Raw genomic sequence first — 21,477 nt, 5'->3', positions numbered from 1 at the left:
GCAGACAGTCACCCGCTGGATTTATTGATCCGATCTGTGTAAAAGTATATTTATACACATTCTGATTTTACAGACAACATTATGCTTTATCGTTATCCTTTATAAAATCTTCTCTGTTATAAGTACTCCTTAGGCTGAGGCTGAGAAGTATCTTAAAGAGCTTTAATGTAATGCCATTCTTCCTTTCAGGGAATATGGAGCCATTGATGATGTAGATATTGATCTGCATATTGATGTTAGCTTTCTTGATGTAAGTAATCTAATCACAGAACTACATAATGAACTTTAATACCCATTTAATTCTGCTACACTTCAGACTCTGAGACAAGTACTGAGACCTTCCTTTTTCAGAGGCTTGACCTTCAGAAGTTGTCTTGTTATTGGTTGCTACCCAGCAGAAACATTTCCTTTTCCTTTTACAATCACAGTTTTTAAAAGTTTTTTATACTTTTGTTTACTATATATATATCCTTTAAAATCCTCTTTGTGAATGGCAAATGTTTTAAGTGATATAAAGGGTTTCCTTTTTTGCTACCTTAGACATTAGTTAGGTGAAAGCACTTCATACAATTCTGAAGGAGGGATGATTCTGGCCATGATCTAGGCTTGTTTAGTAATAGGGGTCAGTACATTAGTTTAAAGATTAAGCAAAAAGAATCAATAAGTGCTGGTCATAAAACTTTCCATTTTAACTTTGCTCGGTGTGTAAACAGCTTTGTTTTTCTCAATGATCCTGCTTCATGGAAGTACTGGAGTCACAATAGATTACTTTTATCCTTGCATCCACCAGGTGAAAAGACTTATTCCTTGATTTCCTGTATATTGTTTTGGATTATAGTGCACTAAGATAGAAAATTGCTCATTATGGCCTAACGAGCAAAGGAAGTTTGCCAAATTGAGGAAAAAGGTCAGCCAAAAGTCACTATGATTAAGCTGGTGATGGAAAAATGGGATAAAGTGGTTGAAGACGACCAGAGGCCACTACCGTGCATGCACAGAGAGATATTAGCATATATTAATGAGTTCTTGGAAAAGAAAGAATATATTTACAAGCATACTGCATGTGTCTGTCTTAATTGTTTAAATGTAGAACTTGAACTTCCAGAGTGCAGGCTTGATTTGTCAAGTTGTCTTTAACATATTGTAAGGAATAAAGAAATGCTGTTTTCTAACATTACACTGGGGTTAGAGTTTTCTTCCCAGATTTCAGATGTCAGCTGGAGCTCTCCTCTATGCTCCTCATCACCTGCAGCTGATCAGGGAGAGGCTTGACTAGCAGAAGAGACACAGGCAGTGGTGCTGTTGATTGACAGCATGGCTTCTGTTATGTTGTCATTAACTTCACACACACACTGACCTCATTTGTGCAGTAGCTGCCTGTTCTAGACACAGAATCAAGATAGTGCTTTTAGGAGTGTCAGTTTCAGCACATATGTATCATATTCTCAGGTCAGAACGGCACATAAGCTTTTCTTGGGCTCTTGTAAAATTTAAAAGAACTTGATTGTACTTTGAATTATTTTAGTCATTCATAAGAGGGAGCAAATGTTTGCTTTGCCCTGTGTTATGGTTTGAGTGTTTTCCATCTTTAATTCCTTCTTCTCAGCTCTTAAGCAGTATTTCTTGATAGATGGAAATGTGTCTGCAAACACTGCAAATGTAGTGCCTTGTAGAAACCCACGCTCTGTTGAAATGGGCATATTCTGACTTCAGAAACAGTTTAACACTGCTTTTAAGAGAGTTAGCAAGAAGTAGTTTGTCCTCTTTCACATCTAAATATTCCACGATTGGGTAAATGGATAGATGGTGTTTATACCAACTCTTAAGATAAACTGACAAAATGCAGCTGTTCTTCATGATGTTTAATGGTGTCTCTTCTCTTTTTATGTTGAACTAGGAAGAGATTGCTGTTGCTTGGGATGTAATTCGCACAGAGCCCATAGTGGTGCGATTGCACTGTTCACTTACACAGTACTTAAGTGGTCCAGGTTAGTCATCTGTGTATTTTTCATGTCCCTTGTGTGATGTCTTGTTCTGAGACGTGTCCAGGATGCTAGATACTCATTCACTACTAAATCTTTGACTGTGCATGTGCTTAAATCTACTGCTGAGGGCAGTCCCACTGGTATGAAATTATGCTTATATGTATTTGCAAGATAAGGCCCTCCATAATGATATAGGCATCTTTTTTTTGTAAGTTTTCTCAACTGGTTTTCTTGATAAGTTTTGAAATGCCACTGTTTCCATTAGGAAGCTGAGGGTTTAGGAATAATTGGCTATGCTGTTTCTAACATGAGATTTTCTAACTTTGGAATTGAGGGATCATCTTTACAGATATCCATGATTGGGTATACATACAGATCTGGGAAGCATGTCAACATGCCTTTTTTTATGCAGCTTTGAAGAATCAGACCATGATACTTATGCTGCCAGCTTCTGATTTTTGTATGAATGTGTGAACTCTGGGAGATCCATAAAGTGGAATGACAATTTTGAATGTCATGTTTGCATTCTACCCTGGTTGCTGAGTTAAGCTTCCTCATGGGAGTGAAAATGGCCAAACTTATGCAGAATCAACTGAGATTGAAGATTTGTATTCATATGCAACAGTCAATTTCAGATATATTTTTACAGAAGAAAGTCATAACCAGATGTGTAACTTGTATTGTAACTTATCTGAATTTGGAGACTTCCGGTACAAGCTGTCAGTTCAAGCTTGTATCTGTGGGAGAATTTTGCCTCTGGAAAATGAATAGATATTTTTAGTCATAACATGTTTAGCTAAATCTGTCCCAATAAGCTATTTTTGTAGGATATGTAGTCTGCTGATGCTTACTATAAGCCATGTTCTGTTCATTCAAATGATCGTTATGTTACATCACTCTTTTTTTTGCCTGACTTTGGTCCTTTTGTTTGTACTTTATTGCTTCAATTTTTTCTGTAAGTATGCAAGTTTTAAAATACGTATTTGCCATAGCAAGTAGCAGTGTTAGTGTTAACAATATTTCTATCAAAATGTAATTTAAAAAGTGCAGCACATAAAAGAGAGTGAAGCGTGAAGAGCTTCATGCGGTAAGAAATGATATAGTGAAATAAGAAGTAACAAGAATTTGTCTTTTGCACTGTTGCCAAGGTTAGAACAGAAAGTTTACTTCTGAATCCTGCAACTCACTGATTGTGATAATGCATTGGTATCAAGAAAAGCAAGATCAGGGTCAGAGGCAAATGTTTTGCTGCTCTAAATGCTATTTGAGTCAGGTCAGTTTATTCACCAGAAAAGGACAATGAGACCCACTATTTTTTGTGTTAACAAGATCTTTTTTCTGCATACTCCTTTTCCCCCTTGTAAATGTTGTTTAGAGACTGTCAATTTCCTCTGTGCTACATAATTTTCTCTTATAATACTTTCTGTTGATAAAATGAATGAGTATCCTTTGTACACTCCAAAGGAGAAGGAGAAATTCTTATCACCTCATAGCTATTTAATATTTTGATTTTACACAGTCTTTCTTCTAGTTAATACCTAGTCTTATGTACCAGTTTGTCCCAGGTACCTTAGAAACCTGTCTTAGATTAGGATGAATCAGCCTTTGGAGGTACTGGACTACCTCCTCTGACTCTAGAGCTTTGACAAGAGTTGTAGATTTTAAGATTACTGGAACTAAGAATGATGATTCTCATTGAAAATAGTCACTGATACCCCTAATCAAGTAATTTATCCTCTTTAAAAGATGAAGTTCGGTTTGAATGAGAATCTTAAGTTAAAACTATCTGCAGTGCTTTGGACCAAGTCAAATTGGGTAGCAGGCTTAGATGCATAATATTTTTTTAATTGTGCATTTATTAATGGAAAATTAAAGAGTAAAGTTTGGCCTTCTGAATAAGAGTGATCAGAATAATACAGATTTAAAATTACTAATTTTCTCATGAAATTTGAAACAACCTCAGATTTTTTGCTTTCATTTCATTTTTATTTTACTACGGTCATTATCTCCTTATGTAATACAAAGTCTATTTGCGCTTGTAATATGTGTTGGTTGTTCTGTTTCAAGGACCTGAGTCTCTTTCAAGAGGTGCTCAAATTCACCTGCCTCTTCTATCTAGTAAATATCATTTAATAATTTTAGTAATACCAGGAGGTAATTTCCAGTCTCCATCTCTTATGCTTTCAGTTTTCTGACAGATGAGTAGGAACATATTAATGGTAGGATGGAAAATTCAAGGTAATCCTTGGCAATTGGAATGCATACACCAGACACTTAGTTAATGAGTTAGGATTATTAAGGATCTTGTATTAAAATGCTCTTAGAAAGAAAACTCAGATTCTGGTTAATTTGATTTGGTCTGCTTTCATTTTCTTCACGTTCATATGAACTGTACCAGTGTGGAGAAATAATTGACTAGATACAGGATTTCTTCATATGTGGATTCAAGGTCATATCATTTTATACATTTTTATGAGGAACATAAATTAATTTTGCCTTTATTGCAGAATTTTCAATTCTGAAATAGAACAGCCTTCTCAAAAATAAAAAATAGTCATGTACAATACATCTTTAGAAATCTCTGAAAGTCAGATTAGATGGGAAAACTCAGATTTTTTTGCAGAAAACCTGGTATATGTCTGTTGACATACTAAATAAAGTATAAAGAAAGATCTTCCTGGGAAAGGGCTTAATTTAATTGTCAGTTACAAAGAAATGAAACCATTGTTTTTTCAATGACAGCATGTTCACTTTAGTCTACAGAAACTGCATGTAGCAGTTCATTCAAGCAGACCCACAGCAATTAACAGAAGGTGTCATATAGAGGCACCTTGACTTTTCAAGTTAAGATTTTCTATGCATAAATTTACAACTAGGGTATCTTAATTTGTGTGTATTAAGAGTACATACTTAAAAGAAAATTTTAGAGATTAGATTAGATGAATTACCAGCCCAGATACATTTAATCTGATGCTGCTTTCTAGTACTAAAGATACATTTATATGATTAACATCGGTGGGAAGAGATATGTTCTAGGGAATCCAATTTTTAAAATACTACTTTGCAAGATTGCAACTTATATTGGCTAATATTCTGAAAAGGAACATTCATTTCTTCATGGACTCAGGTAACATTACCATTCCTTCAGTGACACTGCTTGTAGTAAATGTTCAGATAGAATAGGGTCCTTAAATATGACTTTACTGTTGTAAGTTCTTGGTTATTCCTTTAAGTTCAACAGTGTCTTGTTTTATCATAGTGCCAACTGTGGATGTATTTCAGATCTCTACTAAAGAAAGATTTGGTCTGGGACATCAGCTGAAAAAGTAAGTCTGAAAAAGTGCTTTTCAGTATTCTCTTTCATTTCCTAAGTAAATATTACATATTTTTTAGTTCCCAGTAGAATAAAATCTGCAAGGTTGTCAGGTTAGTTGGATCAAAGTTTCTTGAACTTGTTTTTCTTTAAATAAAATTTAGAAAATTTGCCTTTTTAAGCTTAATTTTGACAGTTGTAGCACAGAACTTGATTTGTGTTCCCTGCCAGAGTTTTCTGTCACTTTAGTATCATTTAGAAAGTAAGCTATATAAGTTTGAAAAGACTGTAGCTGAAAGCGTTCGATTTCATGTTTCTGCTTAGGTTGTAAAGTCTCTGTAGCAGGAGTCTGTTTGAGCAGCATGAGTACTGTAAGGGGATGGTACTTTCATGGTGGCCTCTAGGATTTACCACAGTAATGAGACAACCCAGGTTTTGAGGGCTGGAAAAAAGAATGCGAGAGGACAAAGTAGGATTTTCACGTGTTCATGGTATAATTCAATTTAATACAATTTTGCTGAGTCATCTTTTCATATATGCTTGTTTATATGTAATGAAATGACGGGAACATAGGCTTTAATGTCTGATCCTTACAGCAGCAGGAATTTCTTCAAGGAAAAAATATTTTTGCTGTTTGGAGTTTAAAGCAATTCAGTGCTTCACTTTCATAAATCTACAAATGAAACTGTTGTTGAAATCTTTCTGATTCATGACTTTGAAGAAAAAAATTGAAAGATCCTGAGACATGAAAACTCTCTTAAAACATTTTAGTTGGAACACTCACAGATTTGTGCAGTTTTAAAATAAGACGTTTTTGAGTACGTATCTGTGTATGTCACAGATAAGCAGAAATCCAAATACTCAGTGACCCAATGGCCTGTTATGGCTGTGGGCACCAGGATATTCATCTTTGACGCCCACACCTGCTGCCATTATGCCTTTAGCACTCACAGACCCTGAATGCTAGATTACAGTCATAGAACAGCATAGCTTGTAAGGGACTGCTGGAGGAGGTCATCTAGTGCAACCTCCCACTCCACGCTGTGCTAAATTCAAAGTCAGATTAGTTCACTGAGGGGCTCAGGCAGCAGTGTGAAAATCTTCAGCCTTTGTTGGGAGCACGTTGTACTTTACTGCTTTTCTTGCGGATGCTATTTCTTTGTAGTCTTTATGGTGGTGGTGGTTTTTTTTAGCTTCTCTTGGTGCAACATTTGCTGTGCACCTCAGGGAAGTGTCTGGCTCTGGCTTCTCTCTAAGCCCCTCTGGGTAGTGTAATATTCAATATCCTGCCTTCGTGTTTGTGCCTTAGGAGTGTGCACTTGAGGATTGTGGCTCCTGGATCTTTCTTCTGCAATCACTGGCAGGGCAGACACCTAGAGTTGAACAGAATGTCCCTGAATTAGTTTATCTTTAGATCTCCTTGAAAGGCATATGTATATTAAGTCCTGGAGTGATTGTTCACACAGATTTTATTCTCAATAAGAGTTCCATGTGAATAAGTTCCATGTGAATGTGGGAGGAAAAGAAAGGATTTTGAGGAACTAAATTGCCCATTCATCAGTCTACACATATGACAGAGAAATTCTGACTATAGAGCGAGGATGTTGCATTATGTAGGCTGCTTTGTTAACAGAAGGATACTAATATTAAAGTGCATTTGACTTGGCTACAGTAAGAAAGTCTTTTTTTCTTTCTTAATTTGCAGAATAATGCAGACATTTGTAACACAGCAGTGGAAGAATAGCAAAGAGAAATCTAATTGTACGCACAATAAGAAGGTGTCTGACAAAAAGGTGAAATCCCCTCTGCACATCTTTTCTACACTGCGCAGGTAATAGCAAGAAAAATGAGCTTTTATCATCACAACCAGTTCAAAATCCACAGCGTACTTCACAAGGCGAAGTGTTGACTTTTCTCAACAGGGAAGTGCTCTATTTATATCTTACCTCATGGGTTTCCAGTCCTTGCCTTGCATGACTTCAGAAGCGAACTAGGCGCTATTGCAGCTTCTGTAACTATGTGAAGTGTGTCAGTGCTTTGCTCTCTGGAACAGCCATGATTCATTTAAAACTGGAAGTCATTTTATATTAGTTAAATTAGTTGTATTTGTATTTTTACTAGCTTGGTAGCATCTGACTGTTACTTGAGTAGCAAGACTTTTTATATGTATTTTTGTGATTGGCCAGCAGTTCTTTCCACAGCTGTGTGTACTTTTTTAATCTTTTAAAACTTGAGTAGTCATTAATCCAAGATTGAATTTAAGACCTCCTGAATACCTACTCCTCTCTAGTATTTGAGTTAAATGAGTGTTCACCACTTGTGAAATGCAGGCACAGAATTTCAAAAAACAAAGGTATTAAAAATGTAAGAAAATAGTTTATGAATAGTACAGTGGAATTCATTATAGTTCTTCTAGTTACTCATACTCTTAAGTGTCTGTAAAATGAGGCTCTGATTTTATGTCTTTCAGGAAAATGACTATTTACTCTAACATATTTTCCTGCTTATAAAAAGGTCACAGATCACCTCTTTCGTGAATATCTGTTGAGTGATTTTCTTTTGAACATTTATTCTTTTTTATGAATTTGGCAATTTTAAATTCCATGAATTTAGAGAGAGAGAGAGAGAGAGAGAGGGTACTAACTCATGTTTGAAGCACAGAGATCAAAGATGACTAAAGATTTGTCTTTTCAAAGATAGTTAACCTGTTCAACACATTGTGCAATGCACACTGAAGGGTTGGGACTTGGTTTTGATCAAAAAGAGGAGAGGAAAGCAAGCCCAATCTTTCTCATCTTGCTATGGCAACGGCTGCTGTAGTTCCAAAGATCACTTTTAGCCCAGATGTGGAGACTTTCCCTCCCTACCTGAATTCCTACCTCCTTTCTGCCCTACGGTGGTCATGAGTTAACTGCAAAAGTGAGTCAGCGAGCTCCATATGCATTTTCCACTGTCGCCATTTGATAACATTGTGAGGAAACTTGGCAGCCTCTGGTGAACCCCTTGGAGTTTCAGATCTTTTTTCTTTGATTCAAGACCAAAAAAAAAAAGATTGGATTGCTTATAAGCTATAGGAAAACAATTTGGAATAGTGATACTAATTCTCACTTTGCAAGGACAGGTGAATGTGAACATTACAGTAGTGTAACAATACACATGCATGTTGTTTTGTAAAAGCCTTTTTGTTCTTTAATTCTGTATTCATAACTTGGATCCCTCACATTCTTATTTCTAGAGTTACAGAGCTAGAATCTGTCTAAAGTGTGACAGAAGAGCATCAAGTGGGCTTTCACAAAACATTGAGATTACTGTGAGACTGTAAAATTAAATAAAGAAAAAGTTAATTCCAGTTAATTTACAATCTGCAAGTTTCATTACTCATTATATCTATTACAGGATCTGCACATAGAATTTGTTATGTTATGTCTAAAAGACGGTAATTTTAATGGAATCATGTCATTATTACTAAATAGAAAAGAGATATTTTGCTAAAAAAAATGTGTTAGAGTCCTTTATTTTTTTAATTTGAAAAATAATTTCCTGAATGAATGGTTTGCTTAAAGATGTAGGAACCGTACCAAATGCTGTAAGGGTATAGCTTTAACTTCTACTTAAATACTACTAGAGTGTTTATGTACACATAGGAGCTAAGACATCTATTTGGTATTGGGAAATTGGTTCTGCAGACATTTGCTCTTTTTGGGGGAGGGAGGTGGGGCTCTGTTTATCACTAGTTAAATTCATAAAGACAGGTAGCACTTAAAAATTAGTATGTCTATCTGAATTTACTTGCTTTTTTCAGTTTTGATTATGCTCCAACTATGTCTTCCCCCTCTATGTTTTTAAGGTCGCCAAGTTATCCTCCACCTGGCTGTGGTAAAAATAAATCAAAACTGAAGTCAGAACAAGATGGCATCTCCAAAACTCACAAGCTACTGAGAAGGACTTGCTCCAGCACAGTTAAGGCAGAGGATGTGTGTGCCACAAAATCTCACAGAACCTTTGGCCGCTCATTGTCTAGTGACCCCAGAGCTGAACAGACAATGGCTATTAAATCGCACAAACTCTTGAACCGTTCTTGCTCTGCAGCCGTCAAGCAGGAGGAGTGCATTACTTTAAAGCCCCACAAGTTATTAAGTAGGTCATGTTCTGGGGATCCTCGATGTGAGCACAACAGCACCTTGAAGCCCCACAAACTTTTAAGCAGGTCTTACTCTAGTAATCTTAGAATGGAAGAATTGGATGGATTGAAGAATCACAAATTACTCAGCAAGACCTACTCCAATGCCCCTAAATCATCCAAAATGGAGCCTTTCAAGGAGTCCAATATAGCAGAGGGCAGGCGGCTCTCTCTTACCTCAGGGCTAATTGGTATCTTAACACCATCTTCATCATCACCTTCACAAGCTGCTGTGCGTAGTATTTTTTTAAATTCTACTCATTCTCTTCTCATTATTTTCCAAACGTCTTGTTATGCCTGTTACGCAAAAGTACTAATATTCAGGGGATATGTTAGCAGATACTTAAATGAAGAACAATGAAGTCAGCTTTTTAAGGTGCATTTAAACAGCGATGTATGCACATATAAACATAATAATGGAATGTGCCTAGGTGAAGACAGAGACTTCAAATTTCATCTTGAATACAGCTCAGTGTACAGACATTGGCCACAGGAAATGTTCGGTCACACACTTCCTTGCTTACCTTCTTTGTTACTGCAGGAGGAGGATGCAGTGTGAGCTGCTATGCAGGAAAATTGTCTTGGTCATAAATGCCCTTTCTAACTTCCCTGTTTGCTTCATAGGGAAAGCCATCCAATGGCTCATTCAGGTGCCAAGCCTCCTCTCCTTCTGTTCTTTTCATCTGTGATTAACATCATAATGAAATAAATGCAGTCGTGGTTCAACTTACCTTTTGCACATTTGTGCTTTGCAAAATGTTTAACCTTCAAACACGTTGAACAACTGGAAGTCAGGAATTAGACCCACACTGCTCATCTTTCTTTCCCCAGAGAAATGAATGACTGACAAAAGAAAGAGTAACGCATATACTTAATTTAGGAGATAGAGCTTAAATTAATTTGTTAATTAACACATTCTGCTTAAACCTCTTAAAAGATGTCTTTTATACTTCAGAGAAAAAGGAGGTCTGTGCTCTTTCAGGGAACTGGTTTGTTTTCTGTGCTAAATGTGAGGAGAATTACTTAGGAGTCAGTAATTCTTACCCCAGTGGCACCTTGATATTCTCAGCCTGCAGAAATGGTGATCCTGTCTTGAAATGCCATACATATATTCAAATATGTGCAGACTGAACAATGAAATTGCAATGAGTATGCTATGTACCTTGTGATAAATCAGTTTAATAAACCGTGAGCTATACTCATCAAATCTGAAAGCAGTAATGTGCTATCATTAAATCATTTATCTACATGCCATGTTGTTGATTCCTGTAATATGCACAACAAAATTAATTTAAGGTCATCCAACAGACTTTTTGCCTGTTGCAGTTTAGATACTAATTTTCTTTCTGAATCAGCAGAGGCAGTCTGTACTTAGCAGACTTTTATCTCCTTAAGTTAATAGGAAAAGTCCCATTGATTTTGATGATATAATGAAGAGTTGACTAAGTGATTTCATTACCGGTATTATTGGCTGATCTGGAAAAAATACAAACCCTGCTTGACAGTCTGTAAAAGTACCAATAATTTTATTACTATAATGCATTTACTTTGAGAAAAAATCACCATATACATGGTCAGGTGTCATTCCCCTGTTGTCAGTAAAAGGGCATTCAGAGTACTTTTCACATCTTACATGCAGGCAGCAGATATTTGAGTAATGTGGTTGTCTGACTCTATGTTAGTAAAGAATTAGGACCCTAACTTCTTTTCTGTTCTCACCTAAGATATTTGAATGTTGTATACAGATATAATTGATGAGATTATTTCCTTGAAGAAAAAAGTGTAAATGTTGTCAAATCAACAGTTAGAGAATTAAAACAAATAAGCCTATTTAAAAACAACTACAAAACAAGCAAACAAACAAACAAACAAAAAAACACCAAGAAAAGTCAACCTGACTAACTCAAAACAAGGGCTGATTAGAATAGATGTCAGCATAAACGGAGTGTATCTTACTGATCTATACAGCAAAAGTACCTTCTAATTTACACTGTTGTACACTGAAAGAAAAAGACAGAAGGAGCCTGAGTGGGATCTCAGCACCTGTTAGCATGGTGTTCTCTGAGGTGAGATCATTATAAGTATAAAAGAAAAAGATTTTCTGCACTTCTGTGAATTACATTAGTCATTCAAGCCTAGGTATGTACTGAGTATTTAGGCAGACAATACATGGTAAAAATTTAAAGAAAGTTACCAAATGTCAGTTCATTTGAATGGATTGAAGGTGTGGGTGTTTCCATATGGGACTAAAGTTTTCGGGATGCTGAGATAGCATTTCTTAAACCTGATGAGGTTTTCTAAGAATTCATCCTACATTCAGTGAACAAGGAAAAGGATTGTTCATTTGTAATGGCTTGTCCAAATTAGACATCTTTTTAAATGCAAATATTAATGATTTAATTAACATATTTGTATACAAAAATTACAAATATTTTATCATTTCTTTATCATTTACCAACATTGACGTTGCCTAAACCTTTTTCTTTGCAGCAAAACTATGGTGCAAAATGCATTCCGGTACGAGACCGTGGCTTTCTTGTGCAGGTAGGATGTCATGTCTTACCCATTTTTGAAACATCCTTGAGCATGAGCTGACTGTTAATTTTTTTAAGCAGATGCTGTTATTCTCATTTTCATTGTTCTCAGACTATTGAATTTGCTGAGCAGCGGATACCAGTATTGAATGAATACTGTGTAGTTTGTGATGAACCGCATGTGTTCCAGAATGGCCCTATGCTGAGGGTAAGTTGTACACTTGCTGGGATAAACAATGCGTTTTCTAAAGCCTTAAGTAACAGTGGACCATATAAAGCTGTTAAAAACTACTGAATTATTTAAGATCCGTTTCATCCTAATATTCATTCAAGATGCAGAAATGCAATGCATATTAACTAGATTTTACTGAAATTTTGAAAAAAACACATTGCAAGGGAGATGGAAAGCAGGCTTATATGTAACTATAGAAATTTAAAAGAAGGATATATTTCACTGAATACTGTTACGCTATATGGTTGTAACCAGATAAGCTGTAGGAAGTGAGCTGGACTATTTTCACGGTCCCCTGGCATCCTTCTAAAATCTCAGGGTCACCTCAGACTTTGAGCTATCACAGTATTCAGATACTCTGGTGATTATGCTATGAAGTCTTGAAGTGCTTCTGGCCGTCATTTGCTTATTCACTGTAATGTGATAAAAAAGCCATGAGGAGATGTTCTGTGAAGTGTCTGATGTAGCAGTGACCTAGCTAGGGTAATGTTCAGCATGTCTAAGCTCCGTCTAGTTATACAGCTGTTCTTCAGTCCTGTCTGACTGAGAACCAGGAATTTTACGAGCTAAATGGTGCACCCTCTCATGCCATTGGGGACTGCACAAATTAGAAAAAAATAAGATTAGTCCTGAAAGACGCAGTTTGCCTGGAGCTACTAGATTAGTGCAACTTTGTGAAGGAGCATATAGGAGAATGACAGTAGAATCATAGAATGGCCCAAGTTGGAAGGGAACTCAAGGATCATCAAGTTCTAACCCCCTGCCACAGGCAGGGCTGCCAGCTGCTAGATCAGGTGCTAAATCAGATTGCCAGGGCCCCATCCAGCCTGACCTTAAACACCTCCAGGTATGGGGCATCCACATCCTCCCTGGTCAGTTTGTTCTGGCACCTCATCACCCTCTCCGTGAAAAACTTCTCCCTGATATCTAATCTAAATCCCTCCTCCTTTAATTTAAAACCATTTCCCTTTGTTCTATTACTATCTACCTGTGTAAAAAATTGCTTTCTCTCATGTTTATAAATTTCCTTTAAATATCGGAAGGCAGTAATGAGATCTTCCAACAGCCTTCTGTTTTCTAGGCTGAACAAGCCCAGCTCCCTCAGCCTGTCTTCATAGGCTCCAGCCCTCTGGTCATTTTTGTAGCCCTCCTATGAACCCTCTCCAAAAGCTCCACATCTTTCCTGTGTTGGGGGCCCAGACCTGGATGTAGTACTCCTGATGGGGCCTCATGAGGGCAGAATGGTGAGGGACAATTGCCTCCCTCTTACTTTCAGGAGGGACCTTGCAGTTTAGAATTCTTGTTTGACTTATACTGTGAAAACTTCTTATCTGAAAAGACATTAAGACTGTGGAAAACAGTATTTAATATCAGTGTGTAAATGATCTGATGTCTCATCTACCAGTTTTTTCACAATATGATCACCGATTACACAAGAATAGAAGCAGGCATCATCTATGATGGTCCTGTAGAACTAAATTCAGGAAGGTTACTGCTTATATAGTAGCAAAAGTAATGTCAGTCATCCCCTGTGTCACCAAGTGCTGCCACTGCTAGGTATTCTGACAGCAGTCAGCAAATAGGCTGCTGTTAGGATTTGCAGAAGCATCTACAATTTCAATTAATACCAATTCAGGATATGTAAAACCTTTGTACTTCTAGAAATGCTATGAGGTGCTTATTTGCCTCCTCAAGCTCAAATCTGCTTTTTAAAAACATGGTTTTCCGTCAGATCTTGTCAGATATTAAAAGGCTATGGAAAAGGAACCAGTTCCTTGTCTTTTGTCTTCATGTATGCTATAACACCTGCCATCTGTGACAGGATAAGACTGAGTGAATTAGAGAGAAAACTTAGATACTCTAATTATTTAAATGACTGGATTTTACCTATCATCCATAACACAAATTAAACAGTAGGATTTCTGATGTTCACACAATGAACTATTAAAAAGAAACAAATTGGAAAATCATCTGCTCTAAGTTAAAAAAAGCCCTTTGCTTTCCCACCTTAGAAATCAAAATTCCTCAGAATGACTTTTCTCTAGGACATTTTCTTGGCATAAAGAGGGGACATTTTTACCATCCTTTTGAGAGTTTGTCAGTGCTTCAAAACAGTGAAAAGTGAAAACGTGTTTGCATTAAACACATGTTCCTCAGTGCCTTTGCAAGCAGAATAACCTAGCAGGCTTTGCAAAAATAAAAGGATGTCCTTATGTAACCCAGAGAGATGAAGATAGCAGGAGGAAATCTAGCATGCTCTGTGCGTGCTTGAATGACTGCAGAAGCAATATAGAGCCTCCATTAATCAGTCTATAGTTCTGTAGAAGGTGAGAAAGGATACTGGTTTGAATATAGTTTGCTAAAGGATTCTGAGGAAATTTCTGCTTCGTTCTTCAGAAAGCTGTGGGAGAGTAGCGTATAGTAGTCAGCTTTAGGGTTTATATACATACTTTAGCTGCACATACATATGTGTGTGTATGCACCTGTGTTTTTGTATACATATAATATATAAAGAAAATACATGTAAAAGGAATGAGGAATGACCCAATTGAAAGAATACTTTGCATGTAGTGCTGCAACAACAGCAGATCTAAGAAATACAGTACTTTATTAAACAGAATGCCTGTGGGCTGTCATTAAGGGAAGGCCGCATAGGATCCAGCCTTATGTCATTTCATGTATCCTATTTGTAGTATCCCCAGCTTTCATATGGGGCTTTCGAGGGCTTGTGGTTTTGAGGTCATGGTATCTTCAGTTGTCATAAAGGTCTGAACCTTGCTACTGTCTGCTTTTATTTTTAGATTCTGTGTCTTGATCCCATTTTCTTTAGATAACCATGCCTCAATTTCATTACATTGACAGGCTTTATTTAAAGCTGGTTCTACTAGATAACCATGCCTCAATTTCATTACATTGACAGGCTTTATTTAAAGCTGGTTCTACTGCAGAAGATGTCACCGACTATGTAACTCTGGATGAGTCCCTGTTCTCTTCCTTTAAGAAATAGTTCATGTACACAAATGCTTGTGGGGATCATATGTGTGTGTGTACGTGATGAGTTTTCTTTCACCCATTTGGACCTTTATTTAATGATAAGACATGTGAATTTAAGAAAACTTAGCAAAGTTATGGCTTGAGAAGTTCATTTTAAACATGTTTAGTCTAGATTTTCTGGTATTTATGCAGTTGCAAAGAAGCCAAACTCATTGATGCCAGTAAATAATTTGATTCTGCAGTACTCCTTGATGTCAGCCTGACACCTTTCCTGAACTTTCCTTAATTAATTGCCTTGAAATGCAGCTAAAAACTTTAACAGTTACCATCACACAATAATTACATTCTCTGAATAATACTTATCTCCTATGCCTTGGTGCAGTCTTTTGTGCTGCTTATTAAGGACTTGTGCAATTTCAGTGCCATCCTCAGGACTGATGAAGATTCCAAGTGAAGCTGTGGGATAATTTTCCTTTCTGGAGATTTGTATTACAACCTGTATTTTTACCTGGATTATACACTATCTTTTAGTCAGAATCTCGGTGCAAGCTTTCTTCTGAGGACTGAAATTTCTTTTCCTATATAACATTTTGTGGAGGTGATTTTTTTTAATATCTGTTTCAATTTACTTCTGCTTTCTTAAAATCTTGACATCTTTCCTATAAGATAAGAGTAACTTGATGACAATGTCATGGGTTTTTTTTTAATCGTTTAATTTAGACACTATACTCACACGGCAGAAGTACCATTATATGGAAGAAGTCTGTTGTAAAACAGTGAATAGCAAAATGGCATACTTTCAAGTTCATACTCATAAAATAGACCGTGTTTTGCTCTAGAGCTCACAGTAACAATGCATCCTGCTGGTTCAGGGATCCTGTAATAACACAGGAATTTTTGGTTGTGAGGCTTACTCTCTTATTGAGGATACGTAAAGAGGCTATCTTAAGAGAATTAAGAGGAAATTCTTAATATTTCACTTGGGAACTCCTGTTTGAAACAGATTATGGACCTTGCAGGACTAACAACCATCTACCTCTGGACTCTAAATGTTCCCCAATGTCCAGAAAAATTACCAACTAGATTCCCTGTATGTACTTCACAGCTGTATGCATAAATAGAAACAGAGTATATGGATGAACTTCAAAACAGAAACATAATTTTTTCACAGGGAGCTGTGTTTGGATTAAGGGGATAGGGAAGGGCAAAGGTTCTCTAGAGTGGTCAAAGAGTACAGTAGCACATCATGAAGTTGTAACATATTTTTATAAAAATCCATGGTTCATTATTAAATTCCACCCTTTAAAAAAAAAAAAAAAAAAAAAAAAGTCAGTGAAGTTAGCAATTCCTCCATGAAGGTATTCACACCTTTTCTATACAAGATGAGGGTCAATATGCATTCTCCTTATAGCTTCTTTCTTTAGTATCTATTTCAGGAGCACTGTAAGATCTAATGATTATTTGCTATACACCCAAAGTTATGAATGCTAAAAGGGATGCATAGAAATACATGCATATATAGAATGCCACTGAAAAATGGAAATTCCTTGAAATCACTTCAGGATATGTCTTTCAGCAAAAGCACAGTAAAAATTCAATGAATATATGGATCATAAGTAGGGTCCTTTTGCATACCATAGGCCATGGTATTTCATGCAGTTGTCTGTGATAATAACCTGAGTCCTGCATATTTCACTATGCAAAAGGATAGAGAAGTGGCCTTGAAATAAGTAGTGAGGTTTGGTACTGCAGACATTATATCCAGATCTCTCTCTCTCTTTTTTTTTTTTTTTTTTTTTGCCTGCAAAGAATCACAGAGAAACAGGCTGCTTCCTCCTGGAAGGCGACCTGTGTTGCACAGCTCTCAGGGACTCTGCGATCTGTCTCTTCTCAAGTAGCTCTTTGCTTAGCTCTGAAAAACAGTGGGAAGCATGAGGTCAGATATGAGTTTTGTGCTAAGAAGAAATGGAGAAGTTATATGCAGTAAACATCATGAAAACAGCAAGTCTACTCACTTGAATCATTCAACAGTGCCTCATGATTCTGTTTCTGAATTTATTTTCGAAACAGTTGTTTAGATCAGTAAGATCAGAACAGTTGTCTGTTTATAATTAATTGCCAGATTTTCCTCTTCAGATGTGGACTGTTCCGAAAACAAGCAGTTGAAAGTGAGTGAGTTCACGTAGATTGTTAAAACAGTTAAATTATCATGATTTCTGGCTGGCTGAATAGCTGGACAGTGCTAGAAACTGACAGGAAATGTGCTTCTGAGAGAAGTAAATCTTTTGTCTGTTCCTTTCTGTAGTGCTTGAGGGAGAAGGCCCTTCCTGAGTAAAGTGTAAAGATACAGGTGTTTACAAAGAACCACAGACCGGTGAGGTTGGCAGCCCTTCTGCATCCATCCGACCCCCTCTCAAGCAGGGATACACTGAACATGCTCAGGATGCCCAGGGCTGTGTCCAGGCTGCTTTTGGAGATCTTCAAAGAGGAGACTCAATCTCTCTGGGCAACCTGTGCCAGTGTTTGATAAAGCTTTAGATAATGCTGTTTTCCACTTCAGATAAAACTTAAGATAAGGGATAGGTAGAGCTACTCCAGTATGAATGAATAAAAAAGACTAACTGCTCTCCAAAAGTCCTTTAAAACCATATGATTTGGTTCATCTAAGCAAAAAAGAAGAAATGTATTTTGCAAAGCAGGTGTCATAAGATAGTAAAGAAACTTGAGCATGATTTGGTTTTATATTAAAAGGCTATTAGCTGTTTGTTAATACAATATGAAATTCTGCATGTTACTCCAGAGCTGTTAATAATATTTTAGGGAAGAAATAAGTATTTTAATTAGGCAACAGTTTTTGCTGACATCTTGTTTTAGAAATTCAGCATGCGATAACTACTTTTATTACAAACAATTTTAACTACAGTGAGATCTCAAGTTATTAACAAAAAAGATTATTACACTTAAGGATCTGATTTAAATAAGTATAATAAAAATACTTTATCCAACTCTGTAGTAGATCTTAGGGTGTGTAGCTATTATTTACCCTGTATGCCTTCCAGATTTCATTATCTGCCATTGGGATACAAGAGCTATTGGTAAATTGGTGCAAATTAAATATGACCAAAAAAAAAAAAAAAAAAAATGAAAAAAAAAAAAAAGGAAATTATTCAATAATAGAGAAAAAAAAAAAAAAAACTCTGGATATCAATAATTTCTTGTTGACTCAAGAAGTCTCTTTACAGTGCCATCTTGTGTTGAAATCTTAACTAAGACTTTTTTAGAACATAGCAGGAGATAGTAATAACAATTTTAAAAAAGCAGCAGAACTACATACTGAAGCTAATTTGTCTGAAATTTATACTCTGGTGCAGACATTTCTGCTGTTTAAACATCTTTCCATAAAGTATGAATGATAAAGTACTGTAAAACAATATTTTAAATACCAGCTGTTTGTATTTACCTGTAAAAATAAGTACAGTATTTAAGTTATAATTTGTATTTAGTTGAATATTAATAACCTTTCAGAATATTTTGAATGTACATTTTTAATTTTTTCTTTTCATCCCAAAAACTCAGTTATGATTTTTTATGATGGGTGGAAAATTTCCATGGACTGGTCTTGGATTACTGTGTCCTTTGAATGTTTATTTCTTAGCCACGAGTGAAACACAGTGACACTGATGTTACAGAATTAGTATGCCACTTAAGGATGGGAGGCTTTTGAGGCATCATTGAACTGTGGCGAAAAGTGTAAGTGTACAAACACAACTATCTAGACTGGATTTTAACTGAGATGTTGGAGATGTTTTCTTTCTTGTGTGATCCTTCTTATCCTTAATCCATAATATAACCTGTTGTTATCTCTTTTTATGAAAAAGCTGCTCCAGTTATAATCATTACTTTAGCAGAACATACTTCAATCACTTCATTGTTTATTGAGAGTAAAATATATGCCTCATCCTGTGGCCAAGAACTTAACCACAGCTCACCTTGCCCAGCTAGCGCTTTATATTTTTGCTTATTTGCCACTGCATAAGTATTTGGGATGGCTGGGGAAAACAAACAAACAAACAAAATGTGGCTAAGGTATCCAAGCGTCCAGAAATAAAAAGAAAGTCAGAAAGAAAATCTGAATCAACCAGCCTAAACAAACCCAAACAGAATAAGTGGTATTCCTTTCTCAGCCTCAGCCTATTCTCTCATCTTTCAACAAATTGTATCTGCTTACCACTGTGGTATCTCCAGTGTCTTTCAGCAATGTATTCCATGTATCACGTGCATATTGTTAAGCTATTCAGTGAGCTTACCTTACGTATTTTTAGCCAGATAGGTTATTCAATAAATTATTCCTGCTCTCTGTCAGTGTGTATGCTGGTATAGAATTTAGGTTAGTGGTCTGACTTCATTTGACAATTCAGGGCAGAAGTATACTTTTTGGTAATTGTCAGGTTTTTAAGCATTGCCTAGATCAAGGCAAGTTTAAGCCACCAAATGCAGTTATATGGTTAAGTATTCAATTTTGAATAAGTTTATTTTAAAAATGTATATTTTAGTGTAAATCAGAAGCCTGTTAATAAGGGTTATTAAAATAGAAGTCTAAATTTTAATTTTAATAAATCAAAGTATTTTAATTCACTATGTGTTAGTGTCAGCTGGTTTACTGGGAAGTATAAACCATGGTATAGTAGGTAATCTTGATCATTATTAATTAAAATTGCTTGAACTCTGAATCTTGATGAAACTTAGTGTAGAGTTAATGGTAATTCTAGATGGCTTCTGTAATGATTTAATGAAGTACAAAACTCATACAGCTTAGACTCTTAAATCTTTGCCTTGTAATTCTGTGAAAGTGAGCTCTAAGAGATGCATTATCTACAACCTTTTGGCTTATCATTTTTCAGATGTGGTAATGGTATCCTTATGTGCCTGAATGTAATTGATCTGTAGGTACTGTGGACTCACTCAGGTGTTAAAGCATTAGCAACCAGTCTTACTTTGCCTTTCTTTACAAATGTTACTAAATCTAAAAATCCATATCTCACACAAACTGAGAAATAAACCTGAAAATCTTTAGAGCTCTTTTGCAAAAGAAACCTTTACTTCCTTCCTCACTTCCTACTTTCTTTTGCCCTTCTGTCCCCTTCCCAGCCCCTCTACACATTTTGAATATTGATGCTGTTCTGTTATATCCTCATCCTTCTTTTGAGACTAATGAAGAGAAAGAATTTCCTCCTGCAGAAAAAAACTAACCATTATGTGGTTGAATCTGGGAACATGGATTTAAAGATACGTTTCATTTCCGCTGCTTATTCTTTTCATTAGGAGAAGTGGGATGTTCACTAATGGTTTCACCTTTACCATCTGTTACACTTAACTGATGCTGAGGCTCTGAGCTTTCCCTGGGCTTCTCTTTTTAGATCAGGAGTTTTTAGGTGTGTCAGTCATACTGCAGCCTCATTAGTGTCTGCGTGACTTCCCCCAGGACACAGGAAAAGGTTGCACATTGCTCTTCTGAGAACAGCTGCGGCACACATTAGAAAATAGCGAGGTAGATCAATATCCAGAAGGAAGGTTTCACCTTTTTTGAATTGAAGAATGTCAGGAAAACATTTTAAGTAATGTATGGGTCCTGGAATCAGAATATGTTATAGCAGCTGGGTAGTTTGCCTGTCTGCCATTCGCAGTCATGGCTGTCAGGAGTGATTCTTATGCTGTCCATGAAGAAACTCTGAGCCTTTTTCCTTTCTAGCAGCTATGGATGAGTACCACGGAGCATGCAAAAGCTGGAGATAGCTGAAGAAAACTCTGAAAGCCTTGCTCTCATTTAAAAAAAAGCCTTTCTGCTTCTGTCAGTGCCTCCTGCTTTTGAGCATTTGCAGACTCAAGTTAACTGTCCAGCTATTATTTTCTATTGTCTACTTTCAGTTATTCCCAGTGGAATAATTATCCTACTAAGTAATCTTCCAGTACCCTAATCTTCACTTAGATAATAGTTTTGTATAAGCCAATGGCTTTATTTTAATTTTCTCCCTCCAAATTTAATACAAAGTATGTGTGAAAGCATCTTCTGCTGTTCAAGGAGAATTAAAACTGCATTCTAGGTATTGGTCATCAAAGTTGCCTAGACAGACAGCTCTGGGGGTCTTCAAAGTGATGGTTGTATTTGGTTAAATTCTACATATCCGTAAGACTGCACTGTCAGGCAACTTTCAAGTCTGGAAATGTATATTTAAGTGTAT

At 36.3% G+C, this 21,477-nt stretch overlaps 1 protein-coding gene across 4 annotated transcripts in view; it reads left to right on the top strand.

Moving 5' to 3' along the window:
* PARP8 (poly(ADP-ribose) polymerase family member 8) overlaps positions 1–21,477 on the top strand; it is a 114,320-nt gene that overhangs the window by 68,655 nt on the left and 24,188 nt on the right. For 2 of the 4 annotated variants that reach the window (XM_031609119.2, XM_031609120.2), the window contains 7 exons: positions 190–250; positions 1,898–1,988; positions 5,245–5,311; positions 7,004–7,129; positions 9,146–9,710; positions 11,969–12,022; positions 12,125–12,220. In XM_031609119.2, the coding sequence (XP_031464979.1) occupies positions 190–250; positions 1,898–1,988; positions 5,245–5,311; positions 7,004–7,129; positions 9,146–9,710; positions 11,969–12,022; positions 12,125–12,220 (1,060 nt within the window). The remainder of the gene's footprint in view (positions 1–189; positions 251–1,897; positions 1,989–5,244; positions 5,312–7,003; positions 7,130–9,145; positions 9,711–11,968; positions 12,023–12,124; positions 12,221–21,477) is intronic. The other 2 variants (XM_090130659.1, XM_090130657.1) reach the window with 2 other exon arrangements.

The sequence above is a fragment of the Phasianus colchicus genome, chromosome Z, assembly GCF_987193195.1.
Source record: "Phasianus colchicus chromosome Z, bPhaCol1.hap1.1, whole genome shotgun sequence".
Taxonomy (NCBI): domain Eukaryota; kingdom Metazoa; phylum Chordata; class Aves; order Galliformes; family Phasianidae; genus Phasianus; species Phasianus colchicus.
Note: the sequence above shows the minus strand (reverse complement) of the source record. Positions and strands in the feature narration are given on the sequence as shown.